The 27247-nt window shown below is 44.2% G+C and overlaps 1 protein-coding gene across 4 annotated transcripts; it reads right to left on the reverse strand.

The window, feature by feature from the left end:
* Positions 1-1399: 1399 nt before the first annotated feature.
* Ankrd10 (ankyrin repeat domain 10) lies at positions 1400-27247 on the reverse strand. 4 transcript variants are annotated; one of them, XM_075986155.1, is made up of 6 exons: positions 26889-27247; positions 24560-24712; positions 20957-21048; positions 11905-12140; positions 5507-5602; positions 1400-2599 (listed from the first exon to the last, which is right to left on the reverse strand). In XM_075986155.1, exons 1-6 carry the CDS (start codon positions 27087-27089, stop codon positions 2136-2138), a joined length of 1242 nt encoding a protein of 413 aa, XP_075842270.1. In that variant the 5' UTR covers positions 27090-27247; the 3' UTR covers positions 1400-2135. The 4 variants fall into 4 exon arrangements, with proteins under 4 accessions (XP_075842270.1, XP_075842273.1, XP_075842272.1 ...); XM_075986158.1 differs by lacking the exon at positions 26889-27247 and adding an exon at positions 25213-25351; XM_075986157.1 differs by lacking the exons at positions 24560-24712; positions 26889-27247 and adding an exon at positions 16454-16615 and having other exon boundaries at positions 20957-21047.

Raw genomic sequence — 27247 nt, forward strand, 5'->3', positions numbered from 1 at the left:
GCCCCTCACATTCCTCTCCCTTTGGGGACAACTCCAAACCCCAGGATAAGGAATTGGTGTTGCTGTCATGTGCTGGTGACGTAATGTGCTATTTGATGCCATGATTCATGAACCATGCTTGCAAAATTGGCCTTCACTTACCTTGAACTGTCAGAAGGGCCAAGTCAGCCCATGACGATCATGAAAACACCTTCTGCAGAAACCCGAGACAGGTGCACCCCCGCTAGAATTTCAGTAGTGCTTCCGAGAACATGTAACCGCATTAACTAGGGGTCCCTGGAGGTGGTTCTGGATCACAGGGAGGTGGTGGCAGGAGGAAGCTGGGCTGTTCTCATGTGGCCTTATTCTACTTTTAGAATGTTAATTGTATGTGGCTTCACACCTTTCCTTCTGAATAAAATGAAAACCCTTTCTTGCTCACTGGCACTCCTTCCTCGGAGGGTGCTGAAATGACCACTTCAGAAAGTGTTTCCCTCCTTCAGGTCCTTGCCTAGTTAAACCAAATACCTGCACAATGTGCACGGCGGAGCTCACGCTGCTCCGTTCAGTGGCAGTGTCCACCTGTTTACTAGGGCTGGGGACAACAGCTGGCACTAACCTCCTGTGCAAAGCATCCGTGTCCCGCCACTATGGATTCTATGTAGCATCTCCCGAAGTCATATTCTGACAATTTTCAAGATGGGTCAAACATTTCTATCCTCATACTCTTTTTTAAACTGTGTAGGTGCTCTGTCCACATGTATGCATCCCTGCCAGAAGAGGGCAGGTTCTATTTTAGATGTTGTGAGTCACCATGTGGGTGCTGGGAATTGAATTCAGGGCCTCCGAAGAGCAGCAGAGCAGCGAGCGCTATTACCCTGAGCCATCTCTCCAGCTTTCTTTAAAGAATATTTTGAGAGAGTCGCCCATGAACTTGTGAACAAACTGCTTCTGTATCAAGCCTTTGATACTCCGGGGCACAATACAGGGAATGGGACTAAGCCTCACCAGAGAGTCAGCAAAGCATGCAGCTTCTCAGACCCTGGTGAGTGGTTTTCAGGGTTCAAGCAAGGGTTCTGACCTTGACTGCTATGACAGGGACATTTTCAAAACTTCACCTTCTTCATGTAAGTCTAAGCTGTACAAGGATAACATGAATGGCAGTTTGCAGACCCCACTGCAGGCATGCCAGGTGACTATTTTACTCTAATTATCTAACTAAACTGACACCCTTAAAAGGCTGAAGTTCACTGTAACCATGACAACTACAACCCATAAGTCCCCGAGGGCAGCAATACTGCAGACATACAACGTCTTCAAGAGGCTTCATAAGACAGGGCCACAGAATGAAGAGTGTGAGCAAACCCAACAGATACCTCCCGACCAACCCCACCGAGAAAGGACACTCCAGAGAAACAGATCAGCAGTGAGGTTTTTATTCAATTTGTAAAGAACAGTTTAAAAAGAAAATGCTAGCACACTCTTACATTGGTTCCTTCATCTCACGGCTTCTCTGCACCGACTGCTATTACAGAAGTCATTGCAGTATTCGCAGCCTAACTAGTGGCCTAAACAAAAGCTAATTTCTATAAAACCATAAGTTTAATGCAGTTTTAATAAGAGAAATCCAAAATTCTCTCAGTTAACTGGATATATATATGGTATATATATTTAAGCAGAAAACCTCAAAATACAGTAACAAAAAATAGGTCACCATAGTAAAATATTCTGACCTGACAGTTCCTACAAACAGTGACTTCCACTAAATATAAAGAGAACCATTATCTGTGGTAAAAAGTCTAGAGACCAAGTAGAAACATGGAAGAAGGGAGAGTACTGTGCCCTGACCACTGACGGCCTGTTCCTATGCTGTCGCGAGTGCTGCAGCAAGTAGTAAATAACTCGATGATGCCCGCGTGTCACCAGGCCCCTCATCACTAACCCACACCATCCACAAAGTGCTCCCCGCAGGAGGCACACACATCATCCCTTGAGAGAGATCTGTGCCCTGGGAAGCCCCCTGCGCAGAGCCGCACCTCACTGGCAACTGCGTCAATGAATCCAAGTCCTTTCTCAGAGAGCTGCGGCACCAACGACACAGGCTGTGCCGCTTGTGCAGGCTGATACCGCAGTGTGGCTGAGGTCGGCGCCTGGGCTCAGGAGCCATGGTGCAGCTGCATAGTGCCCAGGACGGCACTGTCATAGCGTTGCTCTACCCGCACGCAGCTCGAGTGCTCGAGCATGCTGCTCAGCTCAGGGATGCTCTCAGCAGTGTCCCCAAACCCATGGTAGTGTCCATAGTGCAAGTTCTCTCCCACATCCCCCACCCAGGACGGCCTGCTGGCCACACAGCTACTAGGGCTCCCGTTCAGATGCAGAGACCCACACATCTCAGGGTTAACGCCCATGGTCTTTTCTGGCTCCTCAGTCCCATTAGCACAGACAGAACCCTGGTCACTGGAAAATGGCTGTCCATTGCTAACTCCATTAGGTCCTGTTAAGCACGGGTTACTCCTGCTCTCCATCCCATTGAGCTGGGTCGCGCAGGGGAAGTCCAAATGTCCATTGATGACACTTCCATTTGTCAATGTATTCAACACGGAGCTACAGTTTTTCATATCTGCATTAAGAAATATACCTGTCACCAAAACACAGACCAACGGGGAAGGAGAAACTAGCACATGTTCAACCCCTGCCACAATTCTAGAAAACTTGTTTGTGTACTGCTATTTTTTTCTTCTAAACAAACCAGTTCCTTTTCCAAGGTTATACAGGCAGAAGACACAACTGCAGTATTTTGCCTATAAGATAGGAAAAGTATGTACTTCAGTAGCCTTGGAGAGCAGAAATAAATATATCACCAAAAGTAAACACAGAGCAGCAGATACCGATCTTCTAAACCCTTGAAGAACAGTTTAAGCCAACCCAGAAGGTACATCAGAACCCAGCAGAACACTCTCCACTTACGACACTGAACTTTTCTAGTCAAGGAGGGAAAAGGCAATGAAGTAGATACATTAAGGAAGCTGGAACTAGGGCACCACTGGGGGATGCTTCCCAGTCAGGGCAGCACAGACACATTAGTAAAAAGAATAGTTTCTGTCTCATCAATACCCATTATCGGCATACAGCCCGAGATGCCACTCAGTGCACTGGCGCAGCACAGAACGGTGGCCACCGCCAACTATCACCACCAGTAGCTTCTACGGTCCTGGGTCAAGAGCAGTTCCTAGGGTTCCTGCTGAGTCCAGCATCAAAGATGACTCTGAGAGCCAAACTCTCCTATCTGGTTATTTTCAGAAACCACTGATGTTGGGAAAAGTGTGAACAGTTTAGTCCGCAGACTTAAATGTCCACTGACAAGATGATGCTGTACAGAGAACATGTGGGCGCACAGGGCTAGAGCACAGAGAGTTAAACTCATGTTCACAGGAGTCCACACTCAGTAAAAAACGAGCTCTTGCTTGGTAATACTCAATTTTATCTCAGTGTTCTGGGCTGTTGAGACAGACAGACACTAAGTCTACTCAAGCTCAGTTCTAGTGGCTTGTGGAGGAGCACAGGGACGTTCCCTGTGCCCCACAGTTTGCATGTGTCCTGTTAAGGACTGTGGTTACTAAGCAAACAAAACATCAAGACAGGGCATCAACAGTTTTTCTTTTTGGATATTAGTAGTAATTATAACTTAGAAATTGAAACACATTCAGAGGATAATTTCCCCCTGAAATTTTAGTTTTCTGTAAACAACTCAGTATTAGAGAATGAATATTTCAAGTACTTGGAATAAAACTTAAAAAAAAAAAATGAAGCACGATTTTCTCAAGGGGAAATTTTTTTCCAAAAATAAAGTATAAATCATCTTTCCTGTACGCTAACTCATAAACAGGACGGAGAATTTCAAAGTTACTGATGCCCTACAGGTAGTGTCAGTGCCCAGCTGCAGTAAACCAGTTTCACTACTTACTGTCGCCTAGCCTCCTCTGCGGCAATGACTGACATCTCAAGGAGAAGCTGAGTCCACTCTACTCCCCCTCACACACTTGCTCAGCTGTGGACAGAAGCCACAAAGCACTGGGTCCAGGTAGCCAGGCCCAGCTGGGAAGACGTCTCTGATATGCTCACCGGAGAAGCTCATCCTCCGCGAGTCTCAAATGAGGGGCATTAAAAATGCGTAGGCATCATTAAAACAGCTTTTCCTAAGTGTGGAGCTGCATTAAGGAGAAACGCTTTCCTTCTGTGCAGCCCCCAGGGCAGTAGCTGCTGTCTCTATGGGCTTTCACTCAAGGAACTACAAGACTTTCTAGGGATTCCTAACCCCTTTCTTCAGTCAGACAGTACTGGGAAGCATCAGAAGACCCACATGGCCTTCTGACATCCAGGACCACCTGGCTTGAAGGAAAAGCTTGCCCACAAGCTTAGCACGGGCTGGCTGTTAACAGAAGCAGAGGAGAGTGGTTACTCCTGCCTGACCAGGGAAGGAGCGATGTCACCTTCATAAAGGACAGGCTGCGGCTTTTGTCAGTTTTTCTTTGTGAGGTAAAACTACATCTGCTGACAGAAAACCTTATTTAAAATGTACTCTCTGAGCAACTGTTCACAGGTGAGTACACCACCCACGACTGCAGAGCAACTTAGGGGCACAGAAACATTTCCCGTGGGTTTGAAAACACACAGGTGACCTTTTATTCCCAGTAAAGAAAGGAACAGAAAGAAATTATAATAAAACCTTTTTTATAAAGAAAATCAGTATCTTTAAACAGACAGACATACTGAAATAGCATGGCGTTCTGTCATCACCTAAAGAATGGGAGAAAAAGGCACATGCCAATAAATACATCATTTCAGAAACCCTAAATCCTGGAAAACCCGAGCTTCTCTGACTTTAAACTGTAAAATAAGAGTTAACTATTTTCATTGCTGAACATTTTAACACGTAGAACACTGTTGAAAATGGTCAGCCTTTTAACAGTCTTCAAAGGATTGGTAGACACCAAAACAACCAAGAGTGTGGGGCAACTATCCCAAACTTGTCACAAGTGGGTCACAAGCCAGTCACCACCCCCACAGTTCCCAGTGTTGACAGTGAGCTGTCCACCTGCTGCACTGCCATCAGAATATAAGCAACAGCACGTGCAAAGTCACCCAAAGGCCATGCCAGGAAGCCAGCTGCAGACCTCATGAGAACAAACAAGGCACATCATATAATGCTTCAAATCAGAATGGGATTGCACTCGCTCTCACTGCACTAGAATTCAATGAAATGCTTAATTCTTGCATCCATACAAGTGCCAAAAAATTAAATTATAATAGAACATTTTTTTTTCTTAAAAGACACTGGACAAGAAAGTGCAAAGTTTGAGAACTTAGAAATAGTAAGCATACTGATTCTTGCAACGACAAGGGGTCTGCATTGCTGAAACAGTATATATTTCTATTTCTTTGGGTCCAACAGAACCACTCTCCTGTTGTTTGGTGTCTTCGAGCACTGGGGTGTTGTTGCAGCTAACAGGAAACTGTCCACTCCCACCTGATACAGCAGTAAACTCTCTGTCAACATGCATTCTCTCAGCGTCGTCTTCAGCCTCGCCATTTGCTAGTGGCATGGTGTGATCCAGGCTGGGAACTGCACAGGAGACAGGCAAGTTTAGATTTCTGTGCCCCAAAGAAACCAAGGCCACACTTTCCATCCCCCTTATCTACACTGAAAAAGAAGCAAAGATCACTAGGGAAATATATTTGTCGAGACAGTCCTGGAATTCACTCTGCAGACCAGGCTGGCATCCAACTCAGAGATCCACCTGATTCTGCTTCCTAGTGCTGGGATTAAAAGTGTGTGCCACCACTGTCTGGTGCTAGTGAACTTTTATATTGTTGTGAAAGTACTTTTTTTTTTAATAATAAGTGTTTATGTATGCAATTTTAGCTCAAAATCATGAATTCCAGATTTTTGCTCATTTTTTAAATGGTAAAAGCTGTAATTCCCAGGTTGTTCTTTGGGTAAGAGTTGTATGACCTAGAGATAATTCTAAGTGTATCCCACCCCGCCCCGACAAAAAGTGGGTTTAAACACTGAAGACAATTCTCAACATGAAGCATTCAAAACAATCTTGACATTAAAAAAAAGTCCCATAAACTAAAAAAAAAATATGGAAAGGGTGGCACTCAAGCAGAGGCTGTCCATGGGGACCCACTCCCAGCAATGTCCAGTCTGAGTCCCCAACACAAAGGTACATATTAGAAAGTCTGTGACGGGAGGCAGAAGAACAGACTGCCACTCTGTCTGCGGGTGGAAGTGCAGACACCATCATTTCAGGTACACACTCTGTAGACACCTCTGTCCCAAACCTGACAATCTTCTCACTGCTTCTCTTTGACAAATGGCTTCTAACTGATAAGAATGGGCTTCTTTTTTCTTTTAAAATCATGATAAAAATGGCTTTGAGAATTGCTGCTACATGCTGCTTCATTGACTTCTCTGTTATTTAAGCACAGAGTGAAATCGTGGTGCAGGTGTGTGGTCTGAGCACTAGAGAAACGAAGCAGTGGATCTCTCTGAGTCTGAGGCAAGGCACAGCAAGTTCCAGGCTAGCCAGGGCTAAAGAGTAGCCTGTCTCAAGAGAGCGGGGAGGGGAGGGAAAGCACACGTCATCTGCAGGAGGTTTTATGTACTGGATATCATACTAAACAAAATAAACTAGACACAAAAATACTGTCTTCTCTTACATGTAAATCTAGATTTCCACACACACTGCACATGCAGGTGCAAGGAGAAAGGACTATTTGGGGAAAGGACATTAGTAGGAAGGAAGAGTAGGGGGTGTCAAACATAAGCAAGGAATGATACATGTATAAAATATCATATTGGAGCATATTATTTTGTATGCTAACTACTTCAAAAGTCTTTTATTCACCATATGGCCCCAGACACCTTAGGTAACAGAGTCTTTCTCAGCTGCCTCCCTCTGCGCTCTCACAACTGCATGGTCACGAGCCTCCTATGCTCATCTCTGCTGACATTTCTTCAATAAATACCTACAGTTATTTTTGGGCCAAAGGACAGAAACAACGCAGGATATGAAGTAGTTTTCAAAATAGAAGAAATAAACTTCATAGCTTTAACTAGCTCTCATTTTAGAGGCACGAGGGTCTTTCCAATTATTTATACCAACACTCCATTCCCCACCCCACCCAGATGCTAATGTGTAGACTGAAACCAAAGGTGCCAGAGACACGAGGGGAAGCCATCTGAATGAGCAGTGCAGGATGGACAGTCTGCACGAGTCAGACAAAGCAGTTTAAACAGGACTTTGGAACGACAGCCATTAAGCTGTCCTTCTCACATAAAGCTCTTTTAAATTTCAAAGTCCCAAGTTAGCAGGAATTAGGTACCAACTGGCCAGTGTCACCACAGCAACCACACCAGCTGTGATCCGGAGGGGTCAATAATGCAGCTGAGTAGGTAACAATGCACACACTGGGACCCTGAGGCCAGTGATCAGTGTTGGTCCCCATTCTGCTGTGTCTGCTCAGTCAAACCCAAGTACTCCTTAAACAGCCGCACCAGACGCTAGACACACTTAGGCCTCATGGAAAGTGGCAACTACAGATTACTGTTTTTGTGCAAGTTCACATCTCTGAAAAGTAGGGTTTTTTTTCTGCCTTTTTCTACCTACACACGCTGACCTGAAGCATAGATGTGGGGTGCCTTCTATATTCTCAGCATTTGGAAGACTGAGACAGGAGGATCATAAGTTTGAGCCCAGCTGGACCACAGAGTGAAACTGTCACCAAAATAAAAACATCCAATAAATGTGAAGGACATTCTCTCTGTCCTCTGCCACAAAGCCTTACAAGTAGCCCTGACTGGCTTGCACCTCGCTCTGTAGACCAGGCTGGCCTAGAACTCATAAAGATCTACTTACCTCTGTCTACCAAGAGGTGGGATTAAAGGTGTGTGCTGCCACAAAGCCCACGCACCAGCGAGAAAAAACAAAAACAGGAAAATAACTCCTTTCCAAATATTAAGAACCAAAGACCACTGATCTCAACACCACAGGAAGGTCTGGTGAGTGCTCCAGGGAAGCCCACTGAGGTGGATTTTCACACAGGGCTTTGTCACTGATCTAGCAGGGTAGGGAGGGAGGGAAGTTTTTTCATCTTCTGCAGCTTAGCATCTCATTTCCTGAGCTTCTGGGAAGATGCTCATAACAGGTGGCCCCAGGATCATGGTAGACATGACTCTGACCAGGCAGACTCTCTGTGCCTAATGCACATGACAGATGCAGAACTATCACTTTTTAAAAATGCATGTCATGAATCATGAAATTAAATATCACAGTATTCCTAAAAATACTGTGTTTGGACTCCATATGCTCCTGTCACACCTTGATGTTAATGGCGTTTCTGCCCCCAATCTGTCTCTGCTAAAGAAGCCATTTATGACAACCTGAGAAGGTGGCTTATGTGGATGTCTCAAGTGGCCCAATGGTTATTCTGCTTGTGTTTGGAAAGGATGCAAAAAGCACGACCCCCCCCCCCCCGCCACACAAGATTTCTGTGTAGCCCTATCAGGAACTCACTCTGTAGCCCAGGCTGGCCTTTATTCAGAGATCTGCCTGCCTCTGCCTCCCGAGTGCTGGGATTAAAGGCGTGCGCCACCACTATTAACCAACAAATCATTCTTAAAGCTGTGTAGCCAAGCTTTCTGTGCTCTAGTTACCCAAGAGAAATGTTCCCAAGACCTGCACTGCTAAGTTACACACAACCAAAACAGCAGATGCCAATGCACACAGGCCTAAATCACCAAGGACTTTCAGACAATGAACCCACAAGGCTTGGGACAAAGCCAGGCTTGTAACACTTCCGGCACCCTAGAAAAGAGCTTTTAGCATTGGCCCACTAACCTCTGAGAGGTGGCAAAAGTATGTGCTGCCCAAGACTTCATGCCCTGCAGCCTTCAGTTTCAAGACACTCATTATCAGGGAATGCTAAGCTAGAGGAAGGCCTGACTCTAACAAGAAGAGCAGGTGTAGAAATATTTGCATCTTGGTTTCTAGCAGCCAACTGTGAGGTACAAGAACTGTGTGCTCAAATGTCGTTATCACCTACGTACCTCTCAATCTGCCAACTAGCTCCCGCAATACAGTTCAAGGTCTAAACCAAGGCTCTTCTATAAAGCAGACTGTCTGTGCGGGCAGAGCTGGGATGACACAAGGCAGAGAGAGGCAAGGCACAGGGACTGCGGCAGAGCTCTGGAGAGACTGAAGAGGACTGAGGCTGTATTTGAAGAGCACAAAGGGCCGTGTGTGAAACAGGCTGTCACAACTGTGGGAAAAACCAGACCAGAGTAGTGACAGGAAAACCACAGGTACCATGTGGTCCCCTGGCACAACCCCTGCACACACAAGAATGATACCTCCAGGGATCAGGATGACCACCTGTTTGGGAAAGTTAAGTTTTGACACCCTAAAAACTTAAAAACAGATAAGGGGCTGGAGAGATGGCTCAGCGGTTAGGAGCACTGGCTGCTTTTCCAGAGGACCCAGATTCAATCTCCAGCACCCACATGGCAGCTCACAACCACTTGTAACTCTTTTACAGGGGATCCAACACCTTTACTCAGACATACATACAGGCAAAAACCTATGTACACAAAATACAAATAAATAAATTATAAAATTATATACATACATACACATATACACATACATACATACACACACACACACATATATATACATATATGTGTGTGTGTGTGTGTGTGTGTGTGCAACTGCTGCAAAACTGAGAACATTGGGGACAGACATTACAAATTAAAAGAACCAAATGAACATCTTATTCCTGGGAGTTTTTTGTGAATTTCATGTTTAAGGCAGCTGGCAAATTACCTATTATTTACCGGCCAGGAATATTGTTTTCCTTCAGGACCCGTCAAGGACGACTGACAAAAACCCCAAAATCCTATGCTACACTTACCCAGAAAACCCAGCGCCGACTACGGCCAGGGAATGCTGTTTCCCTCCCAGTGTTTTACGGATCAACATCACAGCCACAGGCAGACCTGAGAGGTGAATGCAGCCTATTTCTCAGGCATTGCTTTCCCAGTCCTTGCCCAGTCAGTCTGAAGTTCCAAAGAAAGCCAGCACTAAGCACGGCCAGAGCACCATGTTCTTCTGAAGATGAACCGAGGGCACCAACACAAACTCAGCTGACTTGGAGGCAGCAGGTGCAGGACCATCCTCCAGTTCACTGCTTACCACACTGCCTTGAGCAAACGGCTGAGAAACAGAAAACACAGACACACAACTCTTTCTTGCAAACCAGATACTGAGGAAGTATCACCTGTTCTCGGAGAGAACTATGGCTTGGCTCCAACACCCACACTGAGGTTCACAACTGTACTTAAGCCCAGTTCCAGGGGATCCAATGCCTGCCCTCTTCTGACATCTGCAGACACCAGGCATACACACATAGCACACAGATATACACGCAGGCAAAACATTCCTGTGCAAAATAAATAAATCTAATTATTTTTGTTGGTTTTCTCGAGACGGGTTTCTCTGCGTAGTCCTGGCTGTCGTGGAACTATGTATGCCAGGTTGGCCTCTAACTCATAGAGATCCAACTTCTGCCTGCCAAGTGATTGGAATAAAGGCGTGTCACCACCACCGATTTTGTTTGTTTTTTCGAAATTGGTGTGTGTCTCCTGGAACTAGAGGTAAAGACAGCACTGAGCTACCATGCAGATGCTGGGAATTGAACCCAGGTCCTCTCGAAGAGTAGTCAGCGCTCTTAAGCTTTGAGCCATCTCTCAATCTAAGTCTAGTTTTTAAAATTGAATCAGAATTTAAAATGTAATAGCCACAACAAAAAGCAAATAACTATCTTTAAAGGATCTATCAATTATAACAGATAATGTACAATTTACACACTTGATATTAAGATGAACACTCCAATTTCAGTAAACCAACGAGGTACTGCATGAAACAGAAAAGGTCTTCAAAAAAATACATTAACAGCTGGGGGTGGTCCACAAAATGAGTTCCAGGACAGGCTTGAAAGCTATGCAGAGAAACCCTATCTCAAACAACAAAGAACCCAAAACATTAACAAATAAACTGGAACACTGTACAAGTAACTACCATACTCATCAACTAACCAACACCTTGCCAGTCTAAACCCCTGTCCCGGTGTGCCACACTCAGCTTATATAGCACCTCTATGAAGCTGTAAGGCCCACAAATTACACAAATCCCAATTTGGCTAAGATATTAATGTGTACATTCATATGTTTCTATCTACTAAAGTCACAGTAACACAAAAACCTGCAGTGAAGAAATGTCAATGGCTGTGATACAGTAACAGAGACCATGCTGGACAGTGCTGAGCAGGAGAAAGACGGTCCTGCTCACACCAAGTTCTGGGCACCACTAGGCAGCTAATGAATATCTGTCTGGTGTCCTGCTGCACAGGACAGGGTCATCCTCGGCAAGTCTCGTCTCTGCCTCCCAAGTGCTGGTGTGCGCCACTACAGTCAGCCATTGACAATTCTTAGAAGCTCAGAAACAACGCAGAAATTAACAACAAAATCAGGCTCGATGGCAGATTTCTTTACCGGTGACACTGTAAACAAATACAAATGAAGACATGCCCCCCTAGCTCACAGAGTAAGTATAAGGACACTCAGAAGCCACAGGTCCCATTCATTCACACTTGAGCTACCCGTAAGCCACTTCCACACCTCCCTTCTGGTAAGCAGCTCCTCTTCACAGTGCAGCACAGGACAGACAGGTCTCCACGCCCCCACATACAACTCTCTCAGTGCTTAGTGTCTGGCAGAAGGTGCCTCTAAAAACTGCTTTTAGCCATGAAGAAGGGACTTGTCGGGCAGGGCCCTTGCTCTTTCCCACTCCCACATGGTCTCACCTCCGGTTCTAGCTTTCTTTACTCCCAAAGATTCTGAGTCTTCCAAGCATCTCTTTCGATTTGTTCCCAGGCTAATGTGATTGGGAAGTATGTTCTCGTGACCTCCATTCAAGGTGCCATTATGACAGAAACGGCTCATCTGATGGTCGTGGAGGCTCAAGAGAAACTGGGTGCACTCTTGGAAACCCTGGGTTTGTGCAATGTCTGCTGCCGTCAGGCCACTGGCATTTCTCAGGCTGTACAACACAAAAACAATGAATTACACCCCGCAGCACTTGACCCTGGTGTCTGCTCCTGCCAAACTGACTAAACTATCTGAAGGTAACAACAGATCTACAGCAAATCTTCATTAAGAGAGCAGTTAATTAGCCTGGTCTGTAACTAACTTTTCCTACACATATTTGATTTGGGAGACAGTAAAAACAAAAAAAATCAATATACTAAACTTAAAAGGTATCTTCCTATTTGACTTCTTAAAGTTGTGTTTTATGTTAGTCTGAAGAATCTAAATTTATTCTAACTTCAGACTTCATCTGAAACAGATTCTGAATTACCTGCACCTAATTTTAAAAGCCCATCCTTTAGCTTGAGTAAAATTATAACAAACATGTACTGACAACATTGTCCATGGCATTCTTATCGAGTGGCTCCCTGAACACGCAAAGTCACAGCGTAGCAACAAGCCAGATTTGTGGCTGATATGTGACACTCTAAGTGGAAGTTCAGAAGGTATCCTGGCAAAATGACCTGCCAAAGATCCCAACATCTCAGACAAGTTCAGAAGTATTCTGACAAAGTGACCTGCCACAGGCCCTACCATCTCGGACAAGGTGAGTGATGTTTTGATAGACTTGTCCTCTGTAGGAAAACTTGCAGAAGCACATCATGTTGGAAACCTATGATGTTTGGGTGACTAGTTCCCTGAACAACCCTGCAGTAGCATCATGGAGCTCATTCCCTAGGCTCAGTCCTACTCACTACTGTCGCCTGGGGATAACACTAAAAAAAAATGTCATGGAAGAAAGAAAGAAATACTGGCAGAATTTAAGCCAGAGTCAAACAGGAAAGAAACAGCATAATCTGTCAACAGGAGAAACCAGTGAGAGCCGAGGAACAAAGCTATCCTGTGCGGGCTCCCTCAGAAGGCGAGGACAGCGCTGCCGAGAGCAGAGCTGCAGGGAAGCAGCTGCTGGCTTCAGGCTCGGCAACTGGCACCGGGTACAGCAGTGGTGAGGGGAGCTTCCATACCTACTCAGCCAGCTATCCTCCACGCCCAACCAAAACCTGATAAAATGAAGGCCTCAGGTGACGGTTACTGTCAAGGAAACAAACAGAAAAACTTAAAACTGGAGCACCAAACTACAGGCTCACGGACAAATAACGTTCTTAGTTTATAAGGATAACACAGCCTTGTATTCCATCACATGAACAAGGCTTAGGCTGCAAAGTGTTTTGGACACGCATTAGACTTATTTAAAAAAAAATAAAAAGAGGAAATGTAATACCTATCTGAAGACAGACTCAAGTCCTCAAGTCCAGTTTGTGCATGTGATGCCATGCCTGCAGTCTGTTGTATGTGTAGTGCTGCGGTGTGTGTATGGGAGGGCTAGAGATGGACTTCAATCTTTCTCCATCTTGTGTGTGGCGGCAGGGCCTCCCACTGAACCTGAGTTCACTGATGTGGCTATACTGGCAGGCCGGAGAACTCTTGGAATCTGCCTGTCTCCTCAATACCTGGGGATCCAAAATCAGCTCCCGATTCTTGTATAACAAGCTCTCTACTGACTGAGTTATCTTACCAGTCCTCAAGTCCAGTTGAATGAGATACAAAGAGGCAAGACCTGAGAATTCCAGGAATCAGTAGCATTTTCTTAAAAATAAAAAGCAATTATATACAGGACCAGTAAGAAGACTTTAGCACAATGAATTCTGATGTAGAGTCTTTATAGCATCTTACTGATACATGAATTAAAAAAGATTTAATACATGGCCAAAACAAAGCCCACCTATCATTAAAACATGACATACACAGATATTAAGTGCCCCACACAGTCACACGACTTACATTTCTTATAAATGTGTGGAGTTTATCAGATAGCAGAGTAAGGATGGTCTAGACAGGTCCACTTGTCAAGAAACAAACTGAAAAATTCAAACTCCCTCAGAATTTGAAGACAAGAGCAACGCTATAGACAAAATTTCTAACAAACACTTTTATTGTTACATTTGCATGTGTATATAATACACAGGCACTATGATCTATATATGGAGATCAGAAGACAACTTGTTAAAGACTATTGTCTTCTACCATACGGGGTCTGGGAACTAAACTCACTGTCTCACTCGCCCACAAATGGTCATTTCTATGGATAAGCATGGTCTTGTTCACCAAAATGAAAAAATGCAGAAATGGGAAGCCAACATCAATAACAGGGTAAGTAAATGCACTAGGAAATCTGCACCATAAATCACAGTAGGCTTAACAGCTTGCCCCCATCGCCCAGGCAACCACTAACACTGGTGCTTTCCTCTACTACCAGAGCCAACCAACTTCTAGATGTTTACAGGTTCCAACTTTCAAATGTAAGAGAAAATCTCAGAAAATGAGAGCCAAGCCATCCTGTGCAGCAGCAGTAGAGTCAAACGTCAACCTGAGCCTTGCTACAATTTTGAAGGACCAGAAGTAAATAATGGGAAAAAGTTCTAAAAAGTGAACGGGACACATCACTACGTCTACACATCTGTGCTACACAATGCCTGCAGAGACAATCTGAGTCACATGCAACTTCACATATAATGCCCACTATTTCTCGTTTGGATTCCTGTTAAAATTATAGCTCATAGGCCAGGAACAGAGCTGCTGACAAGCATGAGGCTGCTCCCCTCAAACCAACCAGGACCCCCAGAGTCCTCCTCATTGTTTTACACACTACTGGATTCACTATATAGTCAAACAAAAAGAAACTTTCTACTAACTGCCAAATCTATCACAAAATATTGGATACCAAGACAACTATCAGATCAAGCAATCCTGTCTCAATATCTGCTACGCCTCACGGCGGAATCTATACATGGGACTCTGCAGAACAAGTACTGCTTTCTAGGTCTTCCAACTACTTTTACGAACTTAATTTCAATTCATTAGAGGCTAAAAATTATGTGGGCTTGCACATCAATTAGGATAGCACTAAGTTATATCCTCTCAAAACATGGGTTTTATTTTTGTAGTGTTGGGGATCAAATCCTGGGGTGTACACACGGTAAGCATTCTACCATTGATCTATACCCTTAGTCATCAAAATAGTAATTTTTAATAAAAAAAAAAAAGCTTGGGTCTTTAAATTCTGTTTTCACACACTGTTTAGTTTACATTTCAACTTTAGTGTTTTGAATTCTGTTTTCACACACTGTTTAGTTTACATTTCAACTTTAGTGTTTTGACAGGCAAGACAGCAATCTTCGTCAGACTATATCAAGTTAACTGTACCTTTGGCCTCTATGTAGCGTTCCCACTTTAAGGAGGTAATCTCAGCCTTCCTTGCCCTACTTTTCTAAATCCCATGGGAGGTGGGCACACAAATGAATGAATGACACAATTCACTTACGATTTCTATGTCCACTCTACTTTGGGTCAAGTGCTTGTTAACTAACAGCGTGCCCTTTCAGCCTGATTCAACAGCATTCACCACAGGACTACCTGTGTCCTGCTGACAGACTCTAACGAAGTACCAATAAAGATATATTACTTGGGAGAAATGGCTAAAACTGTTTTTTAAGAATGATCCTTAGGCCTTATCCACTCTCTCTGGTCCTAACACCCCCCCACACAAAAGTACTAAAATGGGGAGTCTATTAAAAACTCTAGTCTTGTTGAAGCTCTGAAATGGACTTGAGGAGGAGGCTGGCAGAACTCTACCTGCTGCCCCTGCCTGTCAATCCCAGCTGAGGGCTCCTACTGCTGGGCAAGCTCTCAACTACTGAGCTGCACTCCCAGACGTCTGGCTCATCTTCGAGAATCTGAAAACGAGCATGAGTGAGCAATCCCAGCTACAAATGAAATATTTTGCCAAAGTGGCAAAAATGAATCAAACTGTCACCAAACACAATTTCCTGTAAGAATATTTTGAATGGAGCACTCAATTTTAATTTGCTCAAGAATTCCTCCCAAGGAACTGATTGCCACTGAGGCCAGCTGCCCCTTTGATTTTCCACTTACAGTGTCACAATACCAGAGTAGAGAAGCAGTTCCAATGACTGTTTTTTCTTTAATTAACATAATAATCACAGGAGATACATGCTATCGTTTTCACAACACAAGGGGTCACATCACCTTTGTGATATTCTTTATGCTAATGCCATGTGACAACAAAAATTAACCACAATTTTATATAATAATATTTCTGTTAAAATTCTGATCTGAATTTAGCTATTGTTAGTTTACAAATAAAAGGGTAGATATCATAAATCAGGGTAAGCAAAGCATGCAAATCTAAAGAATCTATATCTGAATTCCTAGATTAGCATTAAAACCAATCACCGCAACAAATACCTCAACAGTATGCTTGTGTGCAGAAGGGAAGCCATACTGAACATTCAATGCCACAACCGTAAGGTTTCGGAGAAGCACCTGTGGCAGTTTCAGCAGTTTCTATGTGAATGCTCCCCCTTTCTAGGATTACTTGAAAAAACCAAGTCAATTCGAATTATGTAGCTGTAAAACATTGACATGTGTAGTTTTTACAGATTCAGAATCTTCTGCGTGACTTAAAACGGGCATGGTTCATACACAGGAAACGTCAATCATAAGGGATCACATTTGCAGGCAACACTGGATTAAAAATACATACACACATGAGGTGCAGGGCAGTCACAGGACTAAGCCACTGGGGCGTGACCGCTTTCACCGCTTTAGCGCTGTCTTTAAAGAGTTACCTCTAGGAACTTCAGTGTGAAGCCAATTTATGTCAATATTTCAACAAATGTTTAACAGTATGGACTAAAAACCATCAACTCACGATTCTGGTTACTTTAAAATTTGGTATGCTGTATCGCAAATACATTAGTAACTATTCCTAGATGGAAATAAGCAAATAAATGCAATCATTAAAAAAAGATAAAAAAATAAAAACATTTACTAAATGTCTATTCATACAGACAAAACATTAGCAAACATGTTATTGCAGTAAAAGAAATACAGGTGTATTTTTAACCCTTTGGTATCCAAACACATAATCAATCATGAAGACTTTCATAAATGCACTCTTCAGTTAACAATAGGAAAAAACTATTTTTTTAAAGTTTCTACCTGAATAAGTTTGGTGCCAAGTTTTCATTTCAAGTTCAACATTACTGAGGATGATTAGCACTGCAAGTGAACCACAATTACTGTTTGCATACATTAAAACACCTAGCATGTTCCACCATGACGTAGCAGAGAGGAAAAATTGATATTTTAAACTGTTGGTTTGTTTTTAAAACACCATTTAATATAAAAGTAACAATTAAAGAAACAGTGAAATCTATGTCATTTAAGTTACTAATAATTTTAAGTAAGTCTTTCAGCTCTGGAGCCTTGTCATATACTGACTGCACCTGCCTGTGGGCAGACCTGCACAGCCAACTCCATCCTGCAGTAGGGACAATGAGAAAAGAGGCAAGCATACGAGGATGGAAGAACTCTTCAGTCATGGTGAGTCTGAGACATCTCCTAGCAGGACTGATGCTCTGAAGGACAAATATGTTGAGATGAATTAACCATCAACTTCAGAAGTGAATGGCTAAGACAGTATGCTTACATTTTGCCCATAAAAACGTTACAAGAGAACTGATATACTACTCTACATACGTTTGTGATGTTTGTCCTGGTGATGACCCTGTCTCTATCTAGGCAGGGTCCAGCTGAAGCCCATACACCTGCTTCAGAGACTACAAGTCTAGCAGATCCACAAAGCCTGCAACTGTGGCTGGCCTACTGTCACTTTGGACTGCTGCTGTCAGAGACAACTGAGCCCATCTCTACAATGCTACTTCTTCAGCCGTCTCCTGGACAGTAAGGCTGCTCTTGGGCTAACATGGTAATTATTTCTAAGGTACCGCACTAGATCTGGTTGACATAAAATATACAACTTTCTACTGAAGCCATATTCTATAGAGGGGCAGACTGGTATCATCCCTGCCTTCCACATCATGTGAGACTGATTCAGAAATTCAACAGAGTTCAACATGCTTAGATACAGCTCGAGGTCCTTTAAGGTACACAAACATTTAGTGTGCTCACAGAACTGGAATTTGAGTCTCTGTATTTGGACTTTTAGGGGTGAACAACGGCAATTACTGATGACTGCCACATAAGCCAGCAGCAGAAGCTTATGTGGAAAAGATAACTTGGCACCAAAACTCAATATTTAAATTAAGAGAAGAAAACAAAAGTCCATCAGCATACTCACGTGTGGTGCTAGAAAATTTAATACGATGCACAGCTGCTGAAAAGGGTTATCTTACAGCTGCAACCTACATTAACAAGTCAGCCACAACAAACCACTACCACAGACACAGTTACCCTCACCATCTATCTACCTGATGATCAGAAAAGCACAACTTTAGTCTTTGGCCACTGCAATGTAGCAGATATATAAAAAGCAGAGTAGGAATTAAGAGCAAAACCATTAATTTAAAAATAGCAGTATGAGGCAGCTTTTAACCTATTCACAGGAAAAGGAAAGTTTTTAATCTCTTAAATATTATAGATTATAAAATAAATTAACAATCTGACCCATTCTGAAATGGAAAATATATTAAGTAATTTTAAATAAGGAAACTAATGCTAAACCTTTGGTCTTAGGGGGAAAAAAAGACCTATTCTGTGCTGGGACTATTATGTGGCCATGTAAAGCAGCATTGTAAGAGAACACAGATCTAGGCGCTGCTATTTGGGGGACTCAAACTGCTTATATAGACAGACTAAACAGATACATTATAAAAGTGTGCAGAATAGACACCAAGAAGCAGTTTTCAATTTAGCTTACTAGCAAAACCGACATTTTCATTAGATAATAAACTGAATAACCACACACATAATAGCAATAAATTTATTCTACTTTATTCTAACTCTAAGCCAAAGACTTCTGATTTTAAGAATTGCTTTTGCCTAGATAGTTCAAGTTAAATGTTCCTTCCAAAAAAATGTGAAAGCTCAGTCCAGGGCAGTCACCATACTGCAGGGTCTCGAGGGGGTGGCTCCTGTACTGAGATGGGGGACAGACTGACACTCGAGGCCATGCTCAGCCACACCTGGTAGAAAAGAGACACTTGAGGGTCCTGTAACCAAGGACAGAATTGTAAATAAAAGATACTCATATTTTAAGATACCTACTTAAAAGAAAGAAAGAAAAAAAAAGGACATACTGACAGATATTTACTGGCTCAAAGGATTAAGCTATCCATTAAAATTAAAATCTTTGCAATAAAATGTTCAGGACCAATTAAAGCATAATTTAGAAAAAAAAGCTATTTAAAAAACCCAACTTTAATTGCCCATTATTTCCATAAATGATAATTAAGTAATTTAATCAATTTAAAATCAAAGCTTGCTATTAAAGGTGTAAGTTTTTAATATAAGTACAGTGGATAAAACTGATTCTATAACTTTAAAGCAACTGAGAATCATCTTAAATGTTTTAAGATTATATAATATATATCTACATTATCAAGTTGTTTTTTTACCTTACCTTCCATCACAACTAAATGGTCACAAGGGTCCTTAAAATATAGCAGTTAATATATGCCATTTTTTTGTTTGTTTTTGAGACAGGGTCTCACAATGTAACTCAGGTGGGCCTCAAAGGTCCACTCATTCTGTCTCAGCCTCCTGGGTGCTTGGATTTTCTGCCATGTGCTGCTACGCTTAGGCAACACAGGCTGTGTTTATAAACATTAAACCACCAAGCCCAAACTAATGGCAAAACTAGCCAATAAAGAAGGAAACGGAAGCTAAGACAATGACTAGAGTGAGCTCTGGACACAGACATGCCTACATGAGCTAACATACATGGTTTTGTTACTTAGGATCTAAGTTCAGAATTTACTTGTAATACAGAGTTGGAACAATGAAATGGAAACCAAAGGGTTAAACTAAATTGTCTGGGTCTCATCACATCCAAGAGTCTCAATTTCCACATTTCCTGTTAAAATAAAGTGGTTTCTAATTAACTTTTAAATGAATTACTCATTAAGTTACAGTAGAATTTAACAGCTGGCATTCTCAGTTATCTTGGTTATTGCAGCTCTCTATAGCTTATATTCAACGTTTTAAGGGTGAAAAACCGCATCCATTTGTTAATGCTGTGAACTGCAGAAGAAAATTTTTACAATGTAAAAAAAGTTAAACAAATGAATATAATACCTAAATGATGCATAATGCTATGGCTAGCTAATGATTTGCATACAAGATCACATTTCTGAACTAACACACTCACACGTTAGCACTGTTCTAGTGGGTGACAGACTACAGCTCATGTAAATAGCACTAAAATAAGAACATTCTAAACTAACCCTCAGCATCAGATTCCAAGCAAGTTAAGCCTCTATGTATGGAGCTCCAGTTTACTAGAAGCTGTAAATCATGAGGTCCAAGGAGGCTTTAAACAAGGCCTCACACTGCTAAGGAAACCCAGACTTGGAAACAGTCTTCAAGACTGTGAGCCAGAGGGACCTGCAAAAACCTGACTCTAATCCAGGCCTCCCCGTGTGAAATTATAGCCTGGCAGACAGTGTGAGGAAGACCTGCCATAGTGACATGACGCCTTAGTGGCAAAGTCTCTAATGGACCGACTGCTCTTTTCATCCACTCTGCTGCCTCACTCTGGCTACGGAGAGAAGCCTAGATCTGCTAGTGGTCAGCCTAGCACAGCCTTTCTCACTAACCCTCATCAAACTATATTGCTAACTCTAGAAACAAAGACCTTGTTTTAAGGCTTTTGCTGCTCTAAATGCTATTTCTGTACAGAACACCTCAAGCAGTCTCTAGGTGAGAGGAATAATTGAAGACACTTACTCAGTACGAGCCCCGTTCCCTACTAGGGCAGTGATGCACTCCAGGCTACCAGAGCGGGCCGCCTTGTGAACGGGAGTTTCCCCCTCACAGTCCTGAAACACAGAATGCACATGCTCAGATTTACCACAGCTGTTGGCAGTAACACCTAGGTATTGAGTACAGAGCCTCCATTATCTTTGACAAAAGGTAACCTGAGCACAATCTGAAATGGAGAAGGCAGTCACCTGTGAGAGGACATGGAAAACCAGGCTGCAGGGCAAGCTTGCTCCACCAGTTAGCTGCAGGGTATGGAGGAAGACCTGGGAGATGTCCCACATGGATGGTGTAGGCCAGTAATGCTGATTTACCCATCATTTTATCCTGAAGCTTGGTACAAATGTGTTGTATACAAACTCAAAATAACTATCTTATGATAAATAAGAACAAATTCACATTAAAATAGCTACCCAGGTCAAGAAAAACTTACAAGGTAACATAAAGTCCAACCTCCTGTTATTCCTCTATTGCTTCTGTAGAGCCAACACCAGTAAGACACGAGAGCTTGCTTGAACTCCCTATCCTGATTGGAACTGTATTTTAGAAAAGATGATCTCAAGCCAGAGGATGGGGTAACGGGCAGGGAAAGCTTTGTAGTGCTAACAGACCTTTGGTTTGGCAAAGACACTGGAGGCACCAAAAGGAAACAGATGGAGTGAGCACCCAGGGAAGCCACTCAGGAGTAAAACAGTCATTAAAAAACAAACAAACAAACAAAAACCAGGGAAATCCCTCCAGGCTGTGAGCAGCAAGCAAGAGGATCTCAGACACCCAGTGCTGTCTAGGAAGCCCTGAGGGAGAGCTCTACCAGAACTTGAATGGATCCCACTTCAAGGTTCCCGGGAGCAGCAGCTGGCAGTACCTGCACATCACATAATTAAGGGATAAAGAAAAAAGGCAGGAGCACAATTGTACAGTGTGGGGCCCTGGGAAAAGGCCATTCATAAATTTAGCAAACGGCAGTGCTCCGCACAGGGAAGAGTGTTCAATTATTTAAGCATTGACTTCATAAAGTGCTACAAGGGTCTAATCAGGAAAAAGTTGGGCTTGTTTTTGAAGAAAGAGAAACAGCAAGTCACGTGACTAATCATGAACTACTGATGAACCCAGATATTTAAGCAAACTACTTTCACTTTTTTCCTTTGTGGGAGACAGGTTCTCTCAACTGTGTAGCCCTGGCTGTCTTGGAACCTGATACACAGACCCGACTCCCTGTCTCTCTAACACTAGGATTGAAGGCGTGTGCTACCACGTCCATCCAAACTACCCTTCTGAAGAAGGGTAGAAGAGACAAAAGCTACACAAAAATTGCCCAGGTTGAAGGTTCTATCTGTAAAGCGCCCACTGTACAAGCAAGAGGAACTGAGTTTGGGCCCCAGTTCCCATATGGAAGCCAGGCAAGGCGGTGTGCGTCTGTAACCCTGGAAATGGGAACCACAGAAGTCTCTTAAGCTCGTTGGCCAGCTAGACTAGCCAAACTGATGAGCTTTAGGTTCAATGAGAAACAATCTTAAAAAAGACTGAGTGATTGTGGTAAACATTCAACACTGACCTCCAGCCCCCATATAAACACACACACATTCACACACCTGCACATACCCACACGAGCACATAGAGCATATACCAACACTACACACAGAGACACACATACTCTGCAGGAAAGCTAACAGGCTTAGAAGAGGTTTTGTGAAATACGTTCAAAAGAAAAAAAAACTTACAGTTAATTTTGGAACAAGAGAAAAAATTTCTCAAAAAGATGGAGGGATATTAACAGTGGTCAGAGAACAGGCAGGACTACCCAGCCCTGGCTTTGTGACTTCCTTCCTGAAGGAGAAAACCCTTCAAACATGGCTCAGGCCTCTATTTACATTTCAAAAGTGCCCCAGCAAAGCAGCAACAGCAAGCAGGACTAGAAAGACTTGCCCTGGGAAGTCAGGCTTGTGGTGCTCTCTGAAGGCACCCCAGAGAATAGCGGGGACATCAGAGGCACACCTGTGAGCCTGTACTCTCACTATCTGCTAAAAACAACGAACTAAAACGAAATGCTAGCTGAGAGGAGCATCTCTCTTTTAAAAGGCACACATACACAAAAAGGTACCAATTTCTTTATACCTCTCTAAATTACACACTTTGTTAACTACCTAAAGTTAACACATAAGGAATTCTAAACTTAAATTTCATATTAATAGCGAATATGAAATATTTCCATCCACGGAATTATTATCCATATTTTATTGGTGGAGTTGGAACCACAGTCTAATAAGTAAGTGACTTGTTCAAAGCCAGACAGCCCAAAAGCAGATCCTAGACTCAAACCCACAGTGCCCATTCTGCGGAGACCAGGAGGCAACAGTATGGACAGCAGGCAGATGGACAGACATGCCTCTGCCCTTTAAGGTGAGGGTGCAAAGGAGGAAATTCATGTAAGAGAAGAGAGCATGTAAGGATCTAAAGCTGTCTCTACTCATGTCTCAGTGACAAAAAGCTGCACAACACACCCTGCACCCCTCTCCTACTGTCTTCGTTCCGACCCAGGACCAAAACACTTGCCATTTCATGTGGGCAGCTAACTTATCTCAGGAAGGAACCACACTGCTTTACAGCTGTTATAACCAAGGCCAAAACCTCAGCAAAGAGAAAAGGAAGAGGAATTGAAGATCCTTTGCACACAGGATGCTGATGGGATAAGAAAACACATAAGGGACTGGAAAGTTGGCACATCAGTTAAGAGCATGTACTGCTTACCCAGAGGACCCGAGTTCCATTCCCAGCACCCGTATCAGGTGGCTTACAACCACCGCTAAGTCTAGCTCTGAGAGGAGCCAACACTGGTCTCAGCAAACAGGTGCACATACCCACATAATTCTTTCTTAAAAAAGAAAAGCACATGGAAAATGAAAGAGGGAAAAAAAGGCGCATAACATAGCTACCAGAGCTGCCAGTATGTAATCCACCCTTTGAGCTGGGCTCTCTACTCCATTTCAGACCATCTAACTGGATGTTTCTCTACTATAGGTTAATAATGTAAACATACTTAAAACACATCATAAAAATTCTGGCTCATATATCCTCTCGTCTGCACCCTTAAATACCAGTTTCTCAGCCACTCACGCTTCCCACTAAGTAAATGACATTTAAAGTGATGTTTCTACACCTATCACCACCCCCAACTCGTGCCTGGAGGGTAAACCCACTTTGAAGCCAATAAAAGCCATCCTTTTGGTAGTTTGGATGTGTTTCTGCTGTATCTATGAAGTTAAGACAGCAGTGAGTGGGTGCCAGGAAATCCGGGCTGTGGGCCAAAAGCCTTCTATTATCAGCTGTGACCTTGGGCAGATCATCGGACCAGATCTGTGTGAGTCACATAACAGGTAAAAGCACTCTATAAACTGGGTGCATGCCTCAGAAGGAAAGGGCGTATTATCCACAAGTAACTGAAGGAACAAATTCCAGTTCGCCTCAGGTAAAGACATCAATCTGTAATTAAGGCCTTGAATTAAAACAGTATCCTGTGAGTAACTGTAGCTGGAAAAGTCAAAAAAGGCAGTGTCAATCAGGTCTTCTTACCGGTTTGTTGATGTCGGCCCCGGCTTGAATCAGCCAGACCAGACACTGAGGATGTCCTCCAAAAGCAGCAATGTGGGCTGGGGTCTGGGCATAGCGGGTGGTGGAGACATTCAGTGAGGCGCCTGCTCTTACCAACTGGATTAAGCACTCCAACTTTAAACAGGCGGGAGGACAAAAACAGGACGTGTCAGTATAGCAACTAACAGGACACAATCTAAATTCCACAACGGTCACTAGTGGTGGCATTTTTGTCACCATTATTTTTCCTTATGACAATACGTTAATCTCTTCCCAACACTATGCAAAAATTTTAAAACATTTAAGCTAAGAGTGAATTATTCTAAAACTTCTATCAAGACTTTCACACAGGATAAAAATGTTACTGATTGGCAGGCCACAAAAAATGTTTAAGTATAGTAAACTCTTTACAGTCACACTTTTCCGTATCGTGCACAAACAACCATTCTATACTGAATGCCCCCCAAAGCTGATTCCCCATCATCTTCTCAGTCTTTAAAAAAAGTCACACCACAGCTGAGCTCACCCAGCAGGTGACTAACTGAAAGACTAGCAAGCAGAGACAAGACACCGTTATGACTGGTTATGACTCCAGCAAGTGCCTGCCATGTGGTCAGGAAATTTTTGGGACTTACTTGTTCTCCAGTTTTGGACTGCTTATTTCTCCTCAATTGACCACAGGGCCGTGAAGAAGCTGTGCCTGGTAGCAAGCAATTCCAAGAGCAAACAGGACCCTGGGTCTCCTTCTCTGTCACTGTAAGCAATTTAAGCTTGTCTTTTTTTTTTTCTTTTTTGGTTTTTCGAGACAGGGTTTCTCTGTAGCTTTGAAGCCAGTCCTGGAACTAACTGTTGTAGACCAGGATGGCCTTGAACTCAGAGACCCCCCTGCCTCTGCCTTCCCAGTGCTAGGATTAAAGCCCGTGCTAGTAAGCTTGTCCTTATAAAAGACAGATCACTTCAATAAACACTCTGAGCTTTATTGATTGGCAGGCTACAAAGTTTGCACAGCAGGCAGTGAACAGATTTAAACACAACAGTGTTAGACAGAGGTGGAAAGTAATGCCTGGTGAAGAGTTCCTTTAATTTCCCAAGGGAAAAATAAAAGTACAAACCAGTGGTAAGATAAATAGGTGTCAAATGAAAAGCTTTTAATTAATGTTTAACACGGAGAGAGTTCCCAGGACTTGAACTTGTTAGCTAGGCCGTGTTCCACAGAGGAAACTGGGTTTGGAATTCTGGAAAGTACTTTCAAATGGGTCATTTTGTAAAAGCAAGGTATAATTAGCCTTAATAATGGCCAGTCTTCCGAGAATAAATAACCCTCATAAACGACTGGGTAACTTCAGCATTATTGGTACATCCTAAAAAAAACATACTGGAAACTTTCAGAAAGGGAGACAACAGGCTGGGGAAGGAGGCTCGGCCTCTGCGATCTCAAGAGCTTTCCTTCCTAGTTAGAACGGGTTTCCAAGATGGTTCCACATCGTGAGACTATCGAGGTTTGTAAGACGCCTCAGCTACCATACTGGTCTCTACAGCCAAGTCTACACCTCGTCCTCGGTGGAAGTGAAAAAGGTCTTTCAGTTTTTATTTTACATTGGGGTAAGACGGTAGACCGCGAAGTCGGCCGCTTGGGCCGGTAACTATGGAGACGCCCAGCCGGTGGATTCCCAGCGACCCCCAGCACCGAGGCCCGCCAGGACTGTAAGCCATCCTTCCCAGGCCAGGAGGGCGGCCCCGGTCAGGATCCCGTCTGCGGTCCCATCAGGTGCAGACCTGACACCCACGACTACGAGGAGGGCAGCGCCCATCCCTTCCAGCTTTAAAGGCGCTCTGCCCCCGGGGGTTTCCATTACACGGGCCCGCGCTGCTTTCCGTTCCCTCCTCCTGAGCGGGAACCGTCTACACCGTCGCCCGAAGACGGGGCGGACTCGGCGCCAACCGCCCCAACTGCGGCCTACATCACCCCCTTTCTGAGAGGTGCACATGCGCCCTAGGCCCTCCGGGGCGCCAGGCTAGGCCCACCCCGCTTCCTTTCCGCCCTCCCAGCACTCCCCGCGCCCCCCGAGGTCCCCGGTCGCGCGCGGCGCCGCACATGCGCCGTGGACCCCCTCGAGGCGCCGGTCGGGCCGGCGAAGATTCCGAGCCCCCACCCGCTGAGTCGCGGACCGCGTTCTGCCGCACATGCGCCTTGGAACCCTGAGGGGGGGAGGGACGGAGCTTTTGCCGCGCTCTCCAGGCACGGTGGGGTGCACGCTGACCCTCACGGAAAACCACGCGGAAAATGGCGCCTTAAAGTGCCCGCGCCCACCTTTCCGAAGTGCGCGGCCCAGTGTACCGGCGTCCAGCCATAGAAGGAGTCCTCGGCGGCCAGGTGAGCGCGAGGCGTGTGCGGCAGCAGCGAGCAGAGTGCGACCAGGTCCCCGTCGCGGCAGGCGCGGTGCAGCGGGAAGCGGAGCGACAGCAGCTCCTCGCTGGAGAAGCCTGCCTCCACGCCCGCGCCCGCCGACATGATGGGTCGCTGGCAAGCGCGCCCGCGCGCGCGACTCGGACTGGCGAGAGGAACGTTTGGGCCGAAGGCCTGCGAGTCCGCCACTACCCAAGCACAAAGGACAGGCGAGCGGCGGCCGCGTCCCACCCGCTGCCGAGCGCGGCGAGCACTGAGGGCGG

Source organism: Microtus pennsylvanicus, chromosome 9 (genome assembly GCF_037038515.1).
Source record: "Microtus pennsylvanicus isolate mMicPen1 chromosome 9, mMicPen1.hap1, whole genome shotgun sequence".
Lineage (NCBI taxonomy): Eukaryota > Metazoa > Chordata > Mammalia > Rodentia > Cricetidae > Microtus > Microtus pennsylvanicus.